Source organism: Schistocerca gregaria, chromosome 6 (assembly GCF_023897955.1).
Source record: "Schistocerca gregaria isolate iqSchGreg1 chromosome 6, iqSchGreg1.2, whole genome shotgun sequence".
In the NCBI taxonomy this organism is placed as follows: domain Eukaryota; kingdom Metazoa; phylum Arthropoda; class Insecta; order Orthoptera; family Acrididae; genus Schistocerca; species Schistocerca gregaria.
In genome coordinates, this window is record NC_064925.1 from 104,226,188 (window position 1) to 104,248,694 (window position 22,507).

The 22,507-nt window shown below is 42.0% G+C and overlaps 1 protein-coding gene across 1 annotated transcript in view; it reads right to left on the bottom strand.

Moving 5' to 3' along the window:
- Nucleotides 1–1,429: 1,429 nt before the first annotated feature.
- The window catches only part of LOC126279101 (post-GPI attachment to proteins factor 2-like), a 69,677-nt gene continuing 48,599 nt past the window's right edge, over nt 1,430–22,507 (bottom strand). Inside the window, exon 4 of the mRNA XM_049979574.1 lies at nt 1,430–2,759. Coding sequence (XP_049835531.1) covers nt 2,632–2,759 — 128 coding nt within the window. The 3' untranslated portion in view covers nt 1,430–2,631. The remainder of the gene's footprint in view (nt 2,760–22,507) is intronic.

Consider the following 22,507-nt stretch of genomic DNA (forward strand, 5'->3'; position numbering starts at 1 on the left):
CCATGAGCATTTCTGTGAAGCAAAAAATAAGATGGAAAAAAATTAATTTGTAGATTTTTTAAAATTTAAACAATTTTAATTCACAATTTTTTGTGCAATACATAATTAGATAAAAGATGATTTGCATTTTTCATAATGTGACAGTTAAATACGTGCCAATTACCATGAATTTTACATTTAAATGATGTAGGTATTCAAACTGAATGAGGAAAACAATAAAAACAAAAAAGGTAATATAAAAAAGCACTCGATCCAGCAATTGCGTCTTGAGTGGTACCATTTTTTCCACCTTTATGTATTTTACACTTCATGGAACTACTCATAGAACTTCCACCTTCATTTAAAAACTTGAATCCACTGAGAATTGATCACTGGCTCCCAAGAGGGCAGACAAGCACTCTACTACAGAGCCAAGCTGCTTGGTAAAAAGTTGACCTTACTTTAACATATTAAACATGATCAGAAAACTTCAGTCAATTTTCTCAAAGAAACTGAGAGTTCTATTGAACACCTTTACATGAATGATATCTGAGCTTTGAACTTCACGCACCCTAAACACAGTGTGTATAATAATTAATGGCAAAAATGCATACAGTTGAAAGTACATGATACTAGAACAACAAAGTCACTCAACATGGGCTCGGGCTCTAAAATGCATCCCTTAACAGCTAATAGCACTTTTTCAGTAGAAGAGATGTGTTTCTCAGTAGTGAAAATGATTTCAACTATATGTGCTTACACCGTTAAATATGATGATACACCCTGTATAAAAAAATACAAAAATTAAATTGCCATTTGGTCTAAGGGAAAGTTGTGTTGTATGATTCATTCAAAGGCTTTGGTAACATCACAGAATGCTAACAGGAAAACTTTTCTTTTTAGTTGTGCTAGCATTTCACTTGTGAAGTCCTGTATGTTTTGTCAACCCTATACTAAAACCAGACTGAGAAGCAGTCAGCTAGTTTTGCTCAGTTAGATGAGTCAGTATTCTGTCATTAAAAAAATCTTGACTATTTTTTGGAAAGATCATAAGAAGCAAAATAGCTGTGTAAATAAGGCTAGTTTCTTCCTCTCCAGTTTTATAGATAGGTGTTACTACAACATATTTAATTCATTCAAGAAATATGCTCCAAGTCATTGACTGATTGCAAAGATAGCCTAAGGGTAATCCTATCAATTCAGCACATCATCTTAATATTCTACCAGAAACATCATACTAGCCAGAACATGTAACACTTTTTGATGACCTGATGATTTTTTCCCTTGTCATGTTAGCTATGCAACAGTATGTAGCACACACAACAGATTTTACTTTTTTAGCAAACTGTCTTGGCCTTACATATAATGACTCATACCACAACAGTATTTGTACTGTATTACCTAATAAAGCTTTTTGTTTTGTTTTGTTAGATTATTATAGTGATAAAGATTAACAGAAATAAAGATTTTCTTTATTCACAATTACACATTGTGATATCAACAATAATTTGACAGAAATAAAGACTCTTTGTTCACATTTATACATTGTGAGATAATCTACCACATCTTAGTTCAAGTAAAATTTAAAAATATCTGTTGACATCAAAATTTTTTGTAGTTATATGATGCAGTTGAAACATCAGAGCCTAAGAGACAATGGTGAAAATGTGATCAGAACATGAGATAAACTCTTAAACACACACCTAGTACTCTTGACCTATAAGGCAATATGACACCAGAAGGCTTTTATAAATAAATTATAGTATCAAAATTTGTAGCAGACAGTAAACTTCAAAATGTACTAACCCAAAACATATGTTTAATTCTTGCTTAGCTATTATCGATGTACTATAAGATTTGACAATAATTTACAGTTCTGAGTTGAAGGTGAGACTAGCTTCTACAGGATAGACTGGGGTGTCAGCTACTTTTGCTAGTGGCAAATATTTTTCACAATACCAAAAGGTATCCTTCAATATGAACATTTATCTTTAAGTACCACTGCAAGAGTTACAAAAGTTATTAATTAAAAATATAAAAATATTAGTGTATACATTCAATTACCACAACCATACACAATGGAATCTTCCACACTTTAAAAATATCACCATCACATTTGAGATCAATAAATATTCAGTCACATTTGTCAAAAGCAGACACGTAATAGTCAGCAGTCACACCTCGGCTTTGGCTTTATGAGCACATGCTCTTTAGGTACAAATTTCATTCAGAATTGTATTGTTGTAGTAATAAATACTTTCTTTCATATAAGGGAGGTTACACTCTAGTTCCCAATACAGTGTGGTCAACTATCATGTAAACATACTGTTGATATGCAGGAAGATAATCTCTTGAATGGATGCCTCTCTCAGATGAAAAATGGCAACATTGGTCATTTGGCAAAGCATCCCTCATCATACTGACTGGAGGAAATGTTGCAGGGCTTGCTGGTACTGGAATCTGTTCTAATGGCAAATCAACGGATAACTGTATGCTGCCCAGTTCATCGTCAATATAGAGTGGAGCTTGATGTGACAATTCATGTGGGAAGGCTATTGAACAGGGAACACTTGTGGTATCTACCAAGTTGCCAGTTGCCGGGGTGGACTGCTCTACTTGTTATTGTGTGTGCTCGGCTGGCATCTCATACTGTCAGCTGTGACCGAAGCCAAGTGGTCCGACTTCCAGTGAGCGGTCATGGAAGTCCCAAAACGCAGTCATGTGAAATGCCATGTTGGTGAGTACAACTATGTACTCAAAGAAAGCAAAGATGGAGTACACTGCAATCAAAAATACATCATTAGTGTGGTCACCATATAAAATGGTTTCACTTACCTTTTTATTGTTCATACAATAAGACACTCATAAGTAAAATCTACCAGGAAGAGATGACGAATTCTACAACACTAAATAGAGAACTAAACAGTAAAATCAGACAATACAAACTCCAAATTGGAATATTAACAATGTAGGAAAAGACAGATTTCTATTTACTATAAAGATGATATGTTAAGTTGCAGACAGGGAAGCTTATAAGACACATTGTAGCTGTGTTGGGAAAGTACCAGAGCTCCAAGTGCTAACAGGAAGCACTGACTTTCAAATCGTTATAGCCCGAGATAAGTCCCGATTAAATTTTTGCAAGGAACCTAACAGTGTTTCAAAACTACAGACTAACACAGTTGATGCTGGTGTGTTTGTTGCTTTTAGAAGTAGTTTATCTTGTAGCGAAATTGAAGTAGATAGTTCCCGAGAGTTCGCATGGGTAGAGGTCATTCTTGGCAACCAGAATAAAACAATAACTGGATCCTTTTACTGAGCTCTGAACTTTGTTTATACAACAGTGGCAATGTTCAAAGAAAACTTGAGTCTAATTTCAAACATGTACCCAACTCATACAATTGTAGTTGGTGGTGACTTTAATTTACCCTCGATATTTTGGCGAAACTACATGTTCAGATCTGGAGGTACGCATAAAACATCATCCAAATCTATGCTAAATGCATGCTGAAAATTTTTTTGAGCTGATAGTAAATGGTTGTGAAAACTCATTTGACCTCTTAGCAATAAATTAGTCTGAGCTAATAACAAACATCAAAACAGATACAGGGATTAATGAGCACAGGGTTGCCATAGTGAGGCTGAATATTGTAACCCCAAATCCTCCAAAAATAGACAAAAAATACATCTATTCAAAAAAGCAGATAAAAATTCACGTGATGCCTTCCTGAGGGACAATCTCCACTACTTGAATTCAAAGAAATAGTTTTGACAGCAGTTGAGAGACTTATACCAAATTAATTAAATGATGGACCTGATCCCCCTTGGCACACAAAAAAGGGTCAGAACACTGTTACTGAAACAATGAAAAAAGGCATGTCAAATTTAAATGAACACTAAGTCTCCAAGATTGGCAATCTTTTACAGATGCTCAAAATTTAGCTTGGAGTTCAATGTGAGATGATTATAACAGTTTCCACAATGAAACTTTGTCTTGAAACCTGGCACAAAATCCAAAGAGATTCTGGGTATGTAAAGTATACCAGGGGCAAGACACAATCAATGCCTTCTCTGCACGATAGCAATGGAAATACTATCAACGACAGTTCCGCCAAAGCATAGTTAAAAAACACAGCCTTCCAAAATTCCTTCACCAAAGAAGACAAGATAAATATTCCAGAATTCAAATCAAGAACTGCTGCCAACATGAGTAATTTTGAAGTAGATATCCTCAGCAACTTAAATCACTTACTAAAAGCAAAATCTTCTGGCTCAAACTTTATACCAATTATGTTCATTTCAGAGTATGCTAATGCAACAGCTCCATCCTTAACAATCACACGATGAAAGATCTGAAGTCTTCCAAAAGACTGGAAAGTTGCACAGATCACAACAATATTCAAGAAAGGTAGAAGCAATAACTGGCGAAATTATAGGCCCATATCATTAATGTCGATATGCAGCAGAATTTTGGAACATATATTGTGTTCATACTTTATGAATCACCTCGATGAGAACGGTCTATTGACACACACTCAATATGGATAAGGAAACATTGTTCTTATGAAACACAACTAGCTCTTTACTCACATGAAGTGTTGAGTGCTACTGACAAGGAATTTCAAAATGATTCCATATTTCTAGATTTTCAGAAGGCTTTTGACACAGTACCACACAAGCAGCTTGTAGTGAAATTTCGTGTTAATCGAACATGGTCTCAGTTATGTGACTGCATTCATTATTTCCTGTCAGAAACATCACGGTTTCTAGTAACTGACAGAAAGTCATCAAGTAAAAAGGAAGTGATTTCTGGCATTCCCCAAGGTAGTGTTATAAGCCCTCTGCTGTTCCTTATCTATATAACTAATTTAGGAGACAATCTGAGCCACTACCTTAGGTTGTTTGCACATGGTGCTGTCATTTAACATGTAGTAAAGTCATCATATGATCAAAAAAACTGCAAAACAATTTAGAAAAGATATCTGTATGGTGCAAAAATCGGTAATTGAGTGCTAAAAGGAATTCATTAAACTGTGGTTACATGATAAATGTAAAGACCGTAAATTCAACTAAATACCTAGGAATTACAATTACAAACAAATTAAATTGGAAAGAACACACAGAAAATGTTGTGTGGTAGACAAACCTCATACTCATTTAATTGGTAGAACACTTAGAAAATGTAACAGATGTACTAAAGAGACTGCCTACACTACACCTTTCTGTTCTCTTTTGGAGTACTGCAGCACAGTGTGGGATCCTTACCAGATAGGATTAACAGAGAACATGGAGAAAGTTCAAAGAAGAGCAGCAAGTTTTGTATTATCGCACAACAGGTGAGAGAGTGTCACTGACATAATATGGGATTTGGGGTGAACATAATTAAAACAAAAGTGTTTTTCGTTGCTGCAGAATATTCCCACAAAATGTCAATCACCAACTTGCCCCTGCAAATGCAAGAATATTTCGCTGACACTAACCTATATAGGGAGAAATGATCATAATAAAATATGGGAAGTCAGAGCTCGCATAGAAAGATATAGGTGTTCACTTTTTCCTCACACTATAAGATTGGAATAATAAAGAATTATGGGAATAATATAGAATTATTGGAATAATATAGGATTATTGTGAAGGTGGTTCAATGAACCCCCTGCCAGGCACTTAAGAGTGATTTGCAGAACATTGATGTAGATTGATGTAGACATAGATACACATATGCTTTTGGCCACAGCCTTCATCAGAAAAACAAGGAGCACAGTGTCTGGAGGTTATGGGGCAGTGAGGTGGGGGAACAGCATGAGGAGATGATAGGACAGACAGGGTATGCCACAAGATGGTCTACTTTGCTCTTGGCTACAATTGAAGAGTGTCCATTCCTCCTAGTGAGCAACTGGTTGGTAGTCATACCAATATAGAAAGCTGTGCAATGATTACAGCAGAGCTAGTAAATGATGTGGCTGCTTTCACAGGTGGTCCAACCTCCGATGGTGTGGGATAAACCCATGACAAGACTGGAGTAGGAAGTGTTGGGTGTGAGGATTGGGCAGGTCATTAGCCTGAGTCTCCCATAGGGATAGGATCCTTGTGGCAAGGGATTCGGATTGGGAGTGGGGATGGTATAGTGGTGGACTAAGATGTTGAGGCTGGGTAGGTGGCAGAGCACCACTTTAGGAGGGGTGGGAAGGATCTCAGGTAGGATATCCCTCATTTCATGGCATGATGATATGTATCAAACCCCTGGCAAAGGATGTGGTTCAGTTGTCCCAGTATGAGGTGGAATTCCACTCCTTTGCTGCTGGTTCCTGGGGCTGGTTGGAAGAATGGGGGAGATCTGTCTGCTGAATAGGTCCAGGGGTTATTGCCTGTCTGTGAAGGCCTTGGTGAGACCCTTAGCATACTGGACATGGGGACTCATTACTGCATATATGCCATCTCCTGCTCTCCAGGCTGTATGGGATAGATTTTTTTTTTTTATGTGAAGGCGTTGACAACTGTCGAAATGCAGGTACTGTTGGAGGTTGGTGGGTTTAATGTGGACAGAGGTGCAGATGGAACCATCTACCATTGTGCCCCAAAATGGGGGACATCCTGCCTCAGATCCTTCCCACCCCTCCTAAAGTGGTGTTCTTATACCCACCCAATCTCCACAAATTCTAGTCCATCCCTATGCCATACCCAATTTGAACCCCTTGCCACAAGGATTCTATTCCTGGGGTATGACTACCAGTCACTTGTCCACTAGCATGAACAGCCACTGCCAAACTGCAGACAAGAAAAAAAGTAGACCACTCTGTGGTACAACAAGCAACTGAATGTAACATGCTTGGTTTCAATGGATGCTTTCCAAGCCATCTGGATCCTCCCCTCCACCACCAGCTTTTCTGAACTGTGAAGATGGGAGTTTTACTTACAACACATTCCTTCCTCCTGTAATTGTCCCAGCCTCAACCTACGGTAACATGCTGTCCCCACACCCTCCACCCAATAGTTTCCACCTTCTCTGTCCTATCACCTCCTTCCCATTCTCATTTCCCATCCTGGGTCTGTCGCCCCTACCAACACACCTGCCCACCTTTCCCCAGCCCTCTCCTTTTTTTTCTGTTTTCCCCACCTCCCTGCCCCACAACCTCTTGACACTGTGCCTGTTGGCATTTTAATCCCTGCAGAACCTGTTAGACAGCACTCTCCTCTCTCTCTCTCTCTCTCTCTCTCTCTCTCTCTCTCTCTCTCTCTCTCTCTCTCTCCCCCTCCCCACCCATACACCCCTATCCCTTCCCCTTCTCTGCCCCCTCCAGATTGCTGCTTCCCCTTTCTATGTGATAGTTGCACTCTGGTCCCACTGCCAGGGCTGGCGTTCGTGTATTTGTGATGTGTGTTTACTACAAGTGAATAATGGCATGTGTTTCTCTTTATTTTTCTAATGAAGGCTGTGACCGAGTGCCTTTTAATCATGCCTGTGTACAATTTAATGTGTAATCCCATATTTTCCTGCATTGTTGAATTAAACAGTAACTATAAGTCAACCTGGAGATACAATAATACATCTGTTCAGTACTAGTTTTCAGTTTCACTGTGCCAGATGCAGAACACACAGGTTTGGTATTTCTTTATTCTTCTTGAGGTTTTAAATTCACTACTAACTGGGCCTTGTCCTTGGATAAGTTTTTTAATTATTTTATTAAAATGAATGACTTCTCTGGTCTGTGGCTTGCTTGTAAAAACTGGTTAATTTTACACTGCTTTGTAATGAGCAGTTAGTAATCACAGCTATTGGCAAGAATGCTATGGCTACATAAAAGACAGAGGTATTATATGTACAGTGTATCATGTTCAATGCACATTAGTGATTGCTAGTAAGCAATTGTTCATTTTCAGCAAGAACAGCCACTGCCAAACTGTGGCCAAGAGCAAAGTAGATCAAACTGTAGCACAACATGCAGCTGAACATAATGTGCTTGCTTTCAATGGGTATTTCCCACGCCATCTGGATCATCCCCTCCACCATCAGCTTTTCTGAACTGTGAAGATAGGAGTCATTCTTACAAAACATTCTCTACTCCTGTAATTATCCTGGCCTCAACCTGCAGTAACATGCTGTCTCCACACCCTCCAGATTGTGGGTGGTGATAATGCAGTTCTTCAGATTTGATTGTGCAGCAAAGCATAGCCTTCTGATGTAGGCTGCTGTTTTATTGTTAAAGTATTGCTGAGTGGCTGGAAGGCTGTTCAACAGTATCTCTATAAAATTCTACTGCTCAGTCTATACTTGTTTGCTAGTCTGTAATGAGGGTGTCAGAAGTAGGTCTAGAGATGCTGAACAAGGGGGGCAAATGACCAGAAAAACTCAAGCAAATACACTCGTACACCTTACTAGCAGGTCTGAGGTGCCACCTTCAACTGAAAATAAAGGTGAGCCAGTGGGATACTCTACACTTGTAGAGAAGTGTCAAATTGTAATGAACCAAATGGTGCAGGTGCCACAGCACCTTGTTCTGGACGTTATCTGCCACAGTCAACAATCCACGTTGGCACGGCACTCCCAGGAGCAGCAAGCCACTTCCACACTTCAGCCTGATCCATGAGGCTGACTGAGTTCTTGAACACTGACCATCCTCTGAGAAGATTCCACATGATGGAAGAATGCGGCAGTGGTACTTTATGTGTGTGATCAGCTTATAGACAGTGGTATTTTTAGCACCCCCCCCCCCCCCCACCTGACCACCCTCCCCCCATCTATTGGGGCCAGCCAGTCATCTTCAGCCTGCTGGGCTATATTATGATCCCCACCTTGTGTCATAAGCTGCCATGAAGACAACGATGTACCTATGACGCAGCTGCTACCACAGTCACTATGCCTGGAAGCCTCGACTGCTGCCCAACTGCTCAGGCTCTTGCCAGCCCTCCTCTCTGCCACCATCATGGACCTACCTGCAGTGATTTAGCCATCTTCACATGTTCCACTGCTTGAAATGGGGTCTCCTCAGGCTGGTGCCACTGGAGCCTCACACAATTGTTCATCCTCTGGTGTGGAGTTTGGGGTATTGGGTCGCCCTGCCATCACTGAGCTGCCTTCTCCAAGACAACAGCAGATGGTTGGTTGATTGTGGTTGAAGAGACCAAACAGCTAGGTCATCAGTCCCTTGTTTCAAATGTGGTCCATTCAGACAGATTTGCATCTCAGAAGAGTCATAACGATAAAAAGTAAAAAATTAAAAATGGTGAAACAAAAGGAGAGAAGTCAGCAAGTGGGCAAGCCCCAGGCTATGCTAGAGGCAGGAAATATCCCACCTCTGATGCAGTACAGACAAGACCACCTGCTATTCAAAAGTGTTCAGCCACTAGAATGTAAAAGTGCACAGTGTAAAAGGAGACTAACCAAATCTAAAAGTGATAAAAACAGAAGAAAAGGAAGAGAAAAGAGGATCTTGGCCAGAGATGGAAGCAGGAATCTCCAAACATAGATTACAGTGCGAGACACCTCAACCCTCACCGCCCTGCCCCTTACTCAAGAGGGAGATTAAAAACCTTAGAACTGAAAATAAAAACCACTTTCACAGAGGAAACTGAGAACCAGGTCAACCATCTGGGAATTGTCTGCCAATATTAAAGATAAAGTGCGGGGAAGTCTGTACTTAGTACGCAGAGCCAAAAGAAGGGGGCATTCCACCAAAATGTGGGCTACTGACTGGAAGGCTCCACAACCACAAAGTAGGGGTGGCTCATTACGCAAAAGAAAACCATGGGTCAGCCTGGTATGGCCGATGCAGAGACAACACAGGATGGTCGAGTCTTTTGGGAGAGGCGGAAGGAAGAACGCCATGGGACAGGTGTCACTTTAATTCACTTTAATTGCACAAAGTTTATTAGACAGGGAGGTAGCCTCCCAAGAGTTGGCCCACGATTGTGCTAAGTGGGATTTGATATGAAGATGTAAATCCACCACAGGAGGGGTTACAGAGAAGGGGGGTTAAGTGACTGCTCCCCCAGCCAAACGATCAGCAAGCTCATTACCTGGGATACCCACAAGGCCAGGAAGTCAATGGAACAAGCAGCATGGTGAAGATCAGCGAGACTGTCACGGATGGCCGAGACCAAGGGATGGTGGGAAAAACACTGGCCAATAGCCTAAAGGCCACTCACTGAGTCCAGACATAACAAAACACGGTTGAGTTGGGACTGTTTAATAAAGGTAAGGGCCCGGGAAATTGCCATCAATTCCGCAGTAAACACCCCAAATGCAGTTGGCAAGAGATGATTTTCCATGACAACAGAGAACGTGAAGGCATATCCCACTTGGTCAGCAGATTTAGAGCCACTGGTGTAAAAAACAAGTGTCCCAAAGCTCCCATAAAATTCGGCAGATAAAACAACAGAACACCATCGGGGGAACAGACTCTTTCGGACTTCGACAGAGATCCATCCGAGTCCGGGGCCGAGGAACTAACCAAGGGGGGATGTTCGGGAGGGAACATGGGAGACAGGACAAAGAAGGAAGCTGAAAAACACGTCAAAGAGATGCATGGCGGAGCCCAACCAGTAAACATGCCCATGGGCGGGAATCAGGTGGGCGACTTCTTTGGTCTGAAAACAGGAGAGAATAGGAAGGATGAGTGGGAGAGGAATGGACAGCTACTGCGTAAGAAACCAGATGCCGGGACCGCTGAACAGAAAGGGGGGGGGGGGGGGATACCAGCTTCAACCAGGAGAATATCAACAGGGCTAGTAGGTAAGGCACCGATGGCCAAATCCAGGAGGAGCAGTGTGTAAGGAGCAGCCGAACCATAAACTTGACAACCATAGTCCAAGTGAGACAGCACTAAAGCCTGGTAAAGGTGGAGAAGAGTGGAATGATCCACACCCCAAGAGGTGTGGTCAAGAAAGCAAAGGACATTGAGTTTACGGAAACATCCTATCCTCAGAAGTCTGATATGTGGCAGCCAAGTGATCTTTTTGTCAAAAAGAAGACCCAGGAAATGAAACTGTGGGACCACAGGTAATCGTCGTGCATCGAGGTAGAGCTCTGGATCGGGGTGGACCATAGTACGGTGACAGAAGTGGACCACCCGCAATTTTAAACGAGAGAATTGAAACCCATGCAATAGGATCCACGCAGATGCATGCCGTATGGCACCCTGGAGCTGCCGCTCTGCAGAGACCATCAAAGAGGAACTAACCCAAAAGCAGAAACCATCCACATACAGAGCAGGGGGTGACCAAATGACCGACAGAGGCCACAAGTCCATCTATAGCAATGACGAAAAGAAGTACACTCAATACGGAACCCCGTGGGATGCCATTCTCCTGGGTCCATGGAGAACTAAAAACAGTACAAACCAGAACCCTGAATGACCGATGGAACAGGAATTGGCGGATAAAAATCAGGAGGGGGCCCCAAAGACCCCACTCATGAAGTGTAAGTAACATATAATGGCGCCAAACCATGTCATAGGTCTTGCAAAGGTTGAAAAATACTGCAACCAAATGGCGGCACTGGGAAAATGTCTGCCGAACTTTGGATTCCAAGCGAAGCAAATGATCAATCGGAGACCGTCTCTCTCAGAAGCCACACTGGTAAGGGGCAATAGATCCCGAGATTCTAGGACCCAATTGAGCCAACGAGCTACCATTCGTTCAAGTAACTTGCAAACAACATTTGTCAGACTAATTGGCCAATAGCTTTTGACAAACAGGGGGTTCTTACCAGGCTTAAGGACGGGAACCACGAATATATCCCTCCATTGAGAAGAGAAGTCACCCTGGTGGCAAATACAGTTAAACACCCAGAGAAGATGTTGTTGTTGTTGTAGAGCACTGAGATGTTGAAGCAATTGGTTATGAGTGGAGTCTGCGCCAGGGGCCGTATCATGAAGGGAAGAAGAAAGGGTGGAAACAAGTTCCCATTCAGTAATTGTAAGATTCTGACTGACAAGGGGTAAAACATAAGGCGGAAGCTTTGGCCTACTGTTTCTGGTGAAGGAAAGCAGCTGGATAAGAGGTTGATGCTGACGCTGTTGCAAAATGGGTCGCAAGACGTTCCGCGAGAATCAATGGGTCTGTGCAAAGGCCACCCAGGAGGGCAAAGGCTGGGAGGGTAGACTGCCGATGGCAACCTTAGAGAGACCAAAATGTAGCCCATACCCGTGACATAGGACAGTAGAAACATGGGAAGAAACAAAGCGTTCCCAACACACCCATTTGCTCTGTTTGATTAAGTAACGGGCTTTGGTGTGAAGGCGTTTAAAGGTAATAAGAATGACAGTGGATAGGTGCCTCTTAAGGTGTTACAAAGCTTGACGGCGATCACAGACGGCAATGGCCGTACTCCACCATAGGACTTGCCGTGGTGAAATGGTCCAGATGAGTGTGGAATAGCAAAGCTAGCAGCATAAACAATCACATAAGACACGTCATGTAGGATGGCTTCAATACAACCCAACAAACAGGGGGAAAAAAAAAAAAAAACAGACCTGTGCAGTATGTAGAGGCCAATCAGCACGTTGGAAAGACCAACGAGGTACCCTGTCCATCGAGGAGCAGGAAGGGAGTGAGAGAATCAATGGGAAGTGGTCACTATTGCAAAAGTTGTCATGTGGCGACCAGTGTAATGAAGGGAGGAAGGAGGGAGAAGAAAGAGAAAGATCAATGGCAGAAAAGGTATCATGACCAGCACTGAAATGAGAAGGCGAACCATCATTAAGAAGGCACAAGTCATAGTCTGCAAGAAACTGGCCTATGAGAAGACCCCGACTAGATGGAAATGCACTGCCTCACAAAGGATGATGAGGATTAAAATCCCCAAGGAGGAGGAAGGGAGGAGGAAGTTGCTGAAGAAGGGCAGTTAAAGCAACATGTGTAAGAGTCCTGTCAGGAGTTTGGGACTGGGTTAAGGAAGGGGGAGGAAGGGGTGAAGATGTAACTAAAGCATAGCTGGACATCATTGACACAGGATGATGACTTCATACTTCTTACGAGCCCCAGTGTAGGTTAGACGATCAAGGGACTTATACTCCTGTATATTCTTTTCCTTCCTGTAAGCTGGGCAATCCGGTGCACATGGAGAATGATTGCCATGACAATTAACACACACAGGAGGGGGAACACAGGAACTCCCCTCATGGAGTGCACGTCCACAGTCACCACAGAGAGGGGTCTGCAAACAGTGGGAAGACGTGGCCAAAACGCAGGAACTTAAAACATCTCATAGGTGGTGCGATGTATGGCTCCACATCACATCAACAAACCATAATCTCGACCTTCTCAGGGAGGGTACCAGGATAAAGGCACCAGTATCAATGCAATTGCCCTTCGGGCCCTTCTGAACATGCCGAACAAGGTGAACATCCCGCCATCCTAGATTGTCCGTAAGTTCCTCATCAGTTTAAAGGATGAGGTCCCTGTGAAAAATTACACCTTGAACCATATTCAAAGACTGGTGGGGGGTAATGGACATAGAAATTGTGCCAAGATGGTCACAGGCACGAAGCGCCAACCGCATCTTGTTCAGAGAGTCCACTTCGCCAAACTTGTCTTCAATGTGTTCCACAAAAAATAAAGGTTTAGTATTGGTGAAAGTATCCCCATCAGTCCTGGTGCAAATCATATAGTGGGGGAAAGGTTTTGCCCCTAGCCGATGAGCCTGACACTCCACCCAAGAGGTAGCCATGGAAGGGAAGGCTGAAGGGGCAGAAGAAGCAGCACTGAAAGTATCATTTCCATGCAAAGAGAAGGCTGTAGAAGAACGGCCAGAGTTCTGGACCCGTATGCGTTTAATTTGCATAGCGTCCGCCCTGATACCACCCATTCCAATCAGGGGCTCTACCCATGGGCGCCACTCAACCACAGAAAGGGCCATCTGGCACGGCGGCCATTGCCTGGAGTTCTGATGCACCAGGATGACAAGCAACCACTCCTAGGCTTACATGAGGAGGTCACAGTTCAGGTATCAGAAGAGTGATCCCTGTGGTTTCAGGGGGCTCAACCAAAAGGGAACACAGTGACCCCACCACACAGGCTGGCTACCTAGCATCAGACTATGGCATGAAGGAAATGATGGAAGGAACTAGGAGCACACACATTGTAGACACTAGGTAAGGTACTCTTCCCCAGATGGCTCACACTACGGAATAAAAATTTAGTAATGGAGGTCAAACCCCAAAGGGGGACTGGAGAATGCCAAAAGGATGAGGTAATTACTCAACAAAACCAAACAGCAAAGCCAACATAACCAGAAGGACAGTAGGCCAACATAAACAAGGACACCAAGAGAGGGAGAGGAGAGGGCAGAGGGAGATGAGAGGGCAGAGGGGAAGGAGTAAGGACAGGAAAGGAGGGGAAGGAAAAGGAAATGCAGCTCGGGAAAGAAGGAAGGCTGCAATAGCTCGAGGCCCTGTGCTCGCCACATACGTAGTCATGAAAGGACCGTATGCCCCCTGGGGAGGACAACAGCAAACACCATGGCCAGGCCCACTATGGGTACATGAGATGTCCAAGGGGGGCTGCACAGAATCAGTGGCCACTCAGTAAGTGCTGATACTGTCAAGGAAGGGACTGCAAGGACAATGTGTCAGGAGATGCTGTGACAGTGTATTTGCCACACTCATCGAGGATTTAGAGAGCAACACCCATGGCCACGAAAACTGAATGATTGTAGGTAATAAGGGTATTTATATCAATGGGCTGCCCTCCTCTACTGCACTCATCTCTGGTAGAGAATCACTCGCCCACTCCAAGCCATCCCAAAATTCCATCATAAAACATTACTAGTTCATACATATTGAGAATATCCATACTACCTGTGGAAATGGCAGCAAGAGGATAGAGGGATCACTTTGAGCACTAACTGTGTATTCCTGAGGATTTCAATCATCATGCTGAAGAGGCTGGCCATCCAACAATTGACCAGCAGGTTACAGTTTTTAAGGAGTTGATGTGACAAGGCGACCTGTTAAACCTCATTAAATGCCTTCACTGAAACAGCTTTGAGTAAGTCGTTTGGAAGCCCACTCATGAAATATAAAGGCAATAAATGGATCTAAGCCCTCTGAGAATGTCCACAGTGAAACCAGTATCAGTAATCAAGAGGTAATAGCAGCAACAATGATCACCACTGTATAAAGGGCAGTTAAAACAAATAGTAAGACTTACATGATCAATAAAGAGGATAAAGAGAAAGTAGTGTCATATTCTCCAGGGAAAACTAATAACATTTAGCTCCAGGCATGATCATGTAGAGGGGCTGTGAATAGAGTTAAGAAAAATATTTAATCAAGCACAGGATAGTTATGTAGTTAGAAGGATGGTTCATTTCCAGGGGGACACTGTATAGTAATTTCTACATAAACAGCTATCATTATAGAATTAGCAATAAAAAAAGCATGGGGCTATGGATAGAGAAATGCATGAAACACATCTGGCAGCCAAAAGGGTATTGTGTGAAACTTTCAATGATTACATTAGCAATACCTTGCTGAATGACCACTTAAGAACATAAAGAAATTCTGGTCATAGGTCAAGAGTGTCAGTGATGGAACACAAGAAAAAATGTGAATAGACTGAAAATTTTTTGGTTGAAGAGTCACTGACAGTCATAGAAATAATTTCAGGCATGTTCCTGGGAAATATTTCTAGACCATTTCTGTTCATGTTGTATATTTATGACCTTGCATAAAAGATTATTAGTAATGATGCAGTTATCTATAAATAACTACTGCCTTAAGAAAGCCACCCAAGTATCCAGTGCGACTTCTTATTGGGACAAAGACTGACAACTTGCTTTGAATGTTTAGAAATGTACAACTGTGCATCTCACAAAATGCAAAAACGTTGATGAATGATGATTCGAAACAATCACTTCATAAAAAAGTCTGGGAGTTTTAATTTGTGTAAATATGTAATGGAATGCTCACATAGGCAAAGCATATTTTGGGTCATTGCTAGGATACTGAAAAAATGCAGTTAGTCTACAAAGGAGATAACTTGTACAACTTTTGCACAACCTATCCTAAAATACTGATCAAATGTGTGGGACCTGTATCAAATCTTAACACGGGCTATTGAATGCAAACATAGAAGGGCAGAAATAAGGGTGACAAGTTTGTCAGACCTATGGAAGAGTCATAGAATTCAGGCTTTCATCGCTAGTATTTGCTGATGCTGTGGTCCAAGACATGATTCATCTTCTGCTGTGTGGATACATATAAAAAGTGTGGCTTGTTGAGCTTTTTCATGACTGTTTTCTGAGGCATTACAGCCTCTGATGATGTCTCCAACATTGGTAGATGAAATATTAGGCTGAGAGTTATTCACTGGACCACAGTCTTATGGCCATACAATAATTATCAGCAAAAACTATGGAAAAGTGTCATGCAAATGCTGGAAAACCAGAATTGGTAGATGTTCGAAGGCAGAAGCCAACTATTTTGTGAAGACTCTATTTAAAAAGCTTCAAAATCTGCAATTAAGTGTAGAATCCAGGAATATATTACAGCCTTTTATGTATCATCCCACAGGGACCACGAACATAAGATTGAACAAATTAAGGTGAGCAAAGAGCATTTTATTCACTACCACTTGGATCCACACTGATCACTGTTGATACCATTTCACCAACTCCCTCTTTGCCCGAGTCCTCACTGCTATAGAACACTCTCCCAATATCCTTCCAACTCACTACCTCATTCTTTATACATATCATTACATCTTCTCATATAACTACTCCTTTGATGGGGAAATACATAAACAAATCACACCATGACCATGGGAACCCGCATGGCACTCTCCTGTGCCAATCTCTCTGTGAGAAATCTACAGGAAACCTTCTTAGCCTCCCAAAACTCAAAATCCCTTGTCTGGTTATGTTAATTTATGATATATTTATGATCTACACCAATCCCCTTCTCCTGATTGTAATCACCCAAACGTGGCACTTTCCTAGATGTTGACCTCCACATCTCTGATTGCTCCACCCATAATTCTGTTCATATTGTGATGAGCTGTAATGTTAGCAGTGTGGTGCAGTGGTTTGCATCGCCAGCTGGTTTGCTACATGTTACTAGTTCAAACCGGCCCCCCCCCCCCCCCCCCTTCCGAAATTATTAGTTGTTTAGTATTTACCATTTCTAAAAGGTTCTCGAAATATCTTATGTTTAGAATGATTGCATATTCTGGATATTCAGTGCCTGTATAAACAGCAGCATTCTCTGTCCAGGAGTTCAGTGCTGTCCTGTCTGTATGTTGGTATCAGGAATAAAAGTGCTTTCAGTGCTATGTGTTACACTTCCTTGACGATCCTGATTTTGGATTTGGTCTCTGTTCTGGTTACTATGTGAGATTGTTTGATGAAGATGCTGGGTACTTCAATACATTTACATCACTGTAGCTCCAATTAGACAACATGAACGCTATCACCTACATGGACAGGAACTGGAATCCAAACAGTACATTGTTCTTAAGATCCATATATTCAGGTGACAGGGGCAGCAGTTAAGACAGCTGCACATCAGGCATCCATCAGAGTTTTCTGGAGATGCTGGTCAGGACCCTATGAAATGGCTGAAACCATTCGATACAGTAGCCAAGTACAACAGGTGGGATGACATTATGTGTTTGGCAAATGTGTATTTTTACCTGAATGGCACAGTCTAGTAATAGTTCAAGAACAACAAACAACAGCTTAGTAACTGGAACAAATTCCAGACTCAACTGAAGAAGACAATGTTTTGACTCTCATTTTATATCATGACTATGAATATGACAGAAGCCAATGAAATCTGAAGCTAGATGAAAAGGATCATAGAAGACATGTACCAAGCTCTTCTTCTAAAGGATGTCATAGTGACAGAAGACTTCAATGGTGCCAGCAAATTGAGGAAATGCAACAGAAAAAAAGTGTGATGAAAGAGGTATGGCAGACTGCTGAATGTGGTTCCTATGGCAGTTGTGTAATATCACCCTGAGCTCACCTGTCTCATAGGCCAAACAGCAAGAGACGAGGTACAGCAGTGTATGATAGACAGAAATGCTGAACTTAGTACACAGGAGACAGCAGCCTTGAATGTCGACTGCACAAGTCTGGAAGTAATACAGAATGTCAAATAAGAGGTTATCGATCTTTGGTGGCAAACTCTGCCACTAGTCAAACACACCTCATACTTGTGTGACAACTGCCAAACGACAACCCAGCATCTGATCAGCACAGGCATAAGCAATATTTCTGCTAACTAAAACACCCTGCAGAAAAATGGATATTTGAAGAACAATATGCTGGCATGTTTTCACTGTGGGCACGCTGGACACATTGCACATTACTGCAGAGATATGAGATGAGCGTTTGATGACAATTATGTTGCAACAAGTCAACCATCACAACAGTCTTATTCACACAAATTAATTGCACACGACTGTCAACTTGTGCCATATCCTGGATGAGGTCATTCCCCAACACATCATAGCCACCTCCCTTGACAGTACAGAGTTATCAGCCACTTGTCTAGCCATCACATTCAGGAAGCTAAGCAAGGCAACCAGCTATAGAGGTGAGGGTACCACAGATAAGAATCCTCCATGGATAAGTCACCAGAATGTCAGGAAATCTCACTGATGTCATAATTGATACCCAATCTGTCCCAGCACTATTCAATTCAGGGGCTTTCTTATCCATAATATCGTATGCATATCACTTTCAGCTAAACAGGACTGTTCCATGATGATGATGTTGTTGTTGTTGTTGTTGTGGTCTTCAGTCCTGAGACTGGTTTGATGCAGCTCTCCATGCTACTCTATCTTGTGCAAGCTGCTTCATCTCCCAGTACCTACTGCAACCTACATCCTTTTGAATCTGCTTAGTGTAGTCATCTCTTGGTCTCCCTCTACGATTTTTACCCTCCACGCTACCCTCCAATACTAAACTGACGTCTGAGAAACATGTCCTACCAACCGATCCCTTCATCTGGTCAAGTTGTGCCACAAACTTCTCTTCTCCCCAATCCTATTCAATACTTCCTCATTAGTTATGTGATCTACCCATTTAATCTTCAGCATTCTTCTGTAGCACCACATTTCGAAAGTTTCTATTCTCTTCTTGTCTAAGCTATTTATCGTCCACGTTTCACTTCCATAGATGGCTACACTCCATACAAATACTTTCAGAAACGACTTCCTGACACTTAAATCTATGCTCGATGTTAACAAATTTCTCTTCTTCAGAAACGCTTTCCTTGCCATTGCCAGTCTACATTTTATATCCTCTCTATTTCGACCATCATCAGTTATTTTGCTCCCCAAATAGCAAAACTCCTTTACTACTTTAAGTGTCTCATTTCCTAATCTAATTCCCTCAGCATCACCCGACTTCATTTGACTACATTCCATTATCCTCATTTTCCTTTTATATCCTCCTTTCAAGACACTATCCATTCTATTCAACTGCTCTTCCAAGTCCTTTGCTGTCTCTGACAGAATTACGATGTCATCGGCGAACCTCAACATTTTTATTTCTTCTCCATGGATTTTAATATCTACTCCGAAATTTTCTTTTTGTTTCCTTCACTGCTTGCTCAATATACAGATTGAATAACATCGGGGAGAGACTACAACCCTGTCTCACTCCCTTCCCAACCACTGCTTCCCTTTCATGTCCCTCGACTCTTGTAACTGCCATCTGGTTTCTTGTTCCATGATACGAAAGCTAAAAGTTGCAAATGGAAAATTTGTCCAGTCAGCACGGAAATATACTGCAGGAATACCTATCAATGACAGAACACAGCACTTTGTATTTGTCATTTTAATAGAGTGTCATAATGTTATACTCTGATGGAACTTCCTGTGGGCATCACAAGCAGTCACAACAATGGAAGATCAGAGCACCAAATTGATAAAGCTGTTCCATAAAGCAGACTTAATAAAGATTGCTCTGGATGGCTGTTTTCAGTTGAATGCATTGTTATCCCCGTTCATCGATAAGATGAGTTCCAGTCTCCATTTGAAATGCTCAGTTTAACTGCAAAGCTTTTGTTAATAGCAAAAAGCTACTCAGACTCACAAAAGAAATCTACAAGCCAGTGACAATCATAAGCACTGTAGGACATCAATGAGAACTTTGGATCACCACCTGTCACAAGCAGTCACAATTCATCGCTAAGGTTACGTGTGTAGGGCCAACTGATCCAGTCCAGGAAGGACAGCTCATTGTCATCAATGAAGATTTGTGCTCCACTATCACTAAGTGCAATGCAGTGTGGAAGCTACTATTGAACTGCTAACTAGATCTGGCCCAACCAAAGAACATCACTGAGCAATAGTCATTCTGCATCAATTTTCAGAAGCTTTCAAATCCACAGTGGAGAAAAGATAATCCAAATTGCCCACAATCAAACATTGTATCAATACCGAGGACCATCCACCAATTAGTTAGCTCATGTGTAGAGTGTTTCTGGCTGAACAAAGAATAATCTGAGGGGAAGTGGAGATGTTGCATGAGGACATCACTGAACGTTTGGACAGTTTCTGGTCCTCTCCTGTGATCCTTATGAAGAGGAATGGCAAATAGCATTATTATCTACAAGACTGATGACTGTACAAAATCACAAAGAAAGATATATATGAATTGCTACGTACTGATGACATCCTAGACTGTTTGAAAGGCAGAATTATTTCTCAGCTATGGCATGCAGACAGAGTACTGGCAAATTAAGGATGATGAGGCTGACCAGAAGAAGACTGCCTTCATAACTCCTGACAGCCACTATCAGTTATGCTGCTTGGGCTGTGTAGCATTCCAGTCACTTTCAAATGCATGATGGACAAGCTGCTTTGAAGCCAAATGGACAACATGTCTTTGCTATCTGGATGACATTACAATTGTTTTGACGACACTTTAAGAATATCTCAGCCACTTGACAAATAAAGTTTGTTCAGACTACAGGCCTCCACCTGAATCTGGAAAAGTACCCCTTTGTCATGCAAGAAAAAACAAATCTTGGGGCACCTGGTTAATGATGATGGTGTCTGACCTGATGTAGTGAAAAATAACAGCAGTCACAGAATTACTAGCTCCTCAGCACATTCTTGATGTAAGAAGGTTTCTCAGAATGTGCCCATACTACCAGGGGGGGGGGGGGGGGGGGGGGAGCTTCTGATATGATCTCACAATGTTATACAAAAGTGGATGCAAATATGAGGATACAAACTGCCTTCCAGGCAATCCTTTGGTGGAACACAGCACCATGGATGAAATCTAAGTCATTGCTGCTTTAAACGACATTGATTCTGACAGGGGAAAAATTACAGATGCTTGGAAGGAGGTAGAGCAGACCAAAGGTAAATTCCAGTTAATAAATGGAACACTGTATAAGAGAAGCAGTGCGGTGGAAATGGTTGACTGTGATCGGTCAATTGTGATCCCAGCTCATCTATAGCCAGCTGTCATTAAGTATTTGCATGAAGCTCTAACATCTCATTACCTTTGATTCATGAAAACTCTAGATAGAATCAGACACAGTTTTCACTGACAAGGTCTCTACCAATTCATTAGACATGATGTGAGCCACTGTAAGTAATGCCAATGATGGAAGTATGTGCTGGAATTACCTCAAGGGATCTAGAAGCAATCTTGCCTGCAGTTGTGGTATTCCACCAAATTGAAATTGGCCCTTGGGGAGGTTTCTGAAGTCAACAAATGGGAATCCACGGATAATAGTCTGCACTGAGTATTTTATCCACTATCCTGTCAGCAGAGCTGTGCTGAGTGCAAAAGCCTCAAAAATTGCAAAGCTCCTCGAAGCATGCAGCACCCTGTGTGATGATCTCTGACCATAGAAAAGTTTTCCAGTTGAGATTATTATCAAAGGTAACTTCACACTGCGACATCACAGACAAATGGTCTCACAGACGCTTTAATACGACATTGGCAGATATGTTCTCAATGGATGATGATATCTAACAGAGAGATTGGGATGCAATACTGCCCAGCGTGATATTCATGTACAATACAGAGAAATCGGGCACTACAGGCTCCACATCATTCTTTTTGATTCACTGGGTACACTGTTCCTATTTCAACCAGATGACATTCAGGATGACTACGTGAAACACCTGATGACCAGGACGAATGTTCATATAAATATCAGCATTCTCCATCCAAGAATTCAGCTTTGTTCTGGCTGTACATTGGTGTCAGTAATAAACCTCCCTTCAGGTTTGGCACTGATTGTTGTTTCAATGTGACAATATCAAGTGCACTAACCACCTATAGTACAAGCATTTTAATAGATGTCACCTCCTTCCACAGCAAAATTTACTTCTATATAGCCTGACCACCCATGGGTGCACACATCTGCACTGACGAGAATTCACTGTTAAGTACGCTGAAGGTTTCACTAAGGCAAGGATTCACAGCAAATGTGCCCCATGGACAGAGGATGAGCAAAGGCCTGCAAGCAGTGAGTATGTATCCCCTCCACTGCCACAGGGAACAGGGTGGAGAGCCATGTGCAGATTTGTGTAAATGAAGAAACTGATCCTGAAGGAT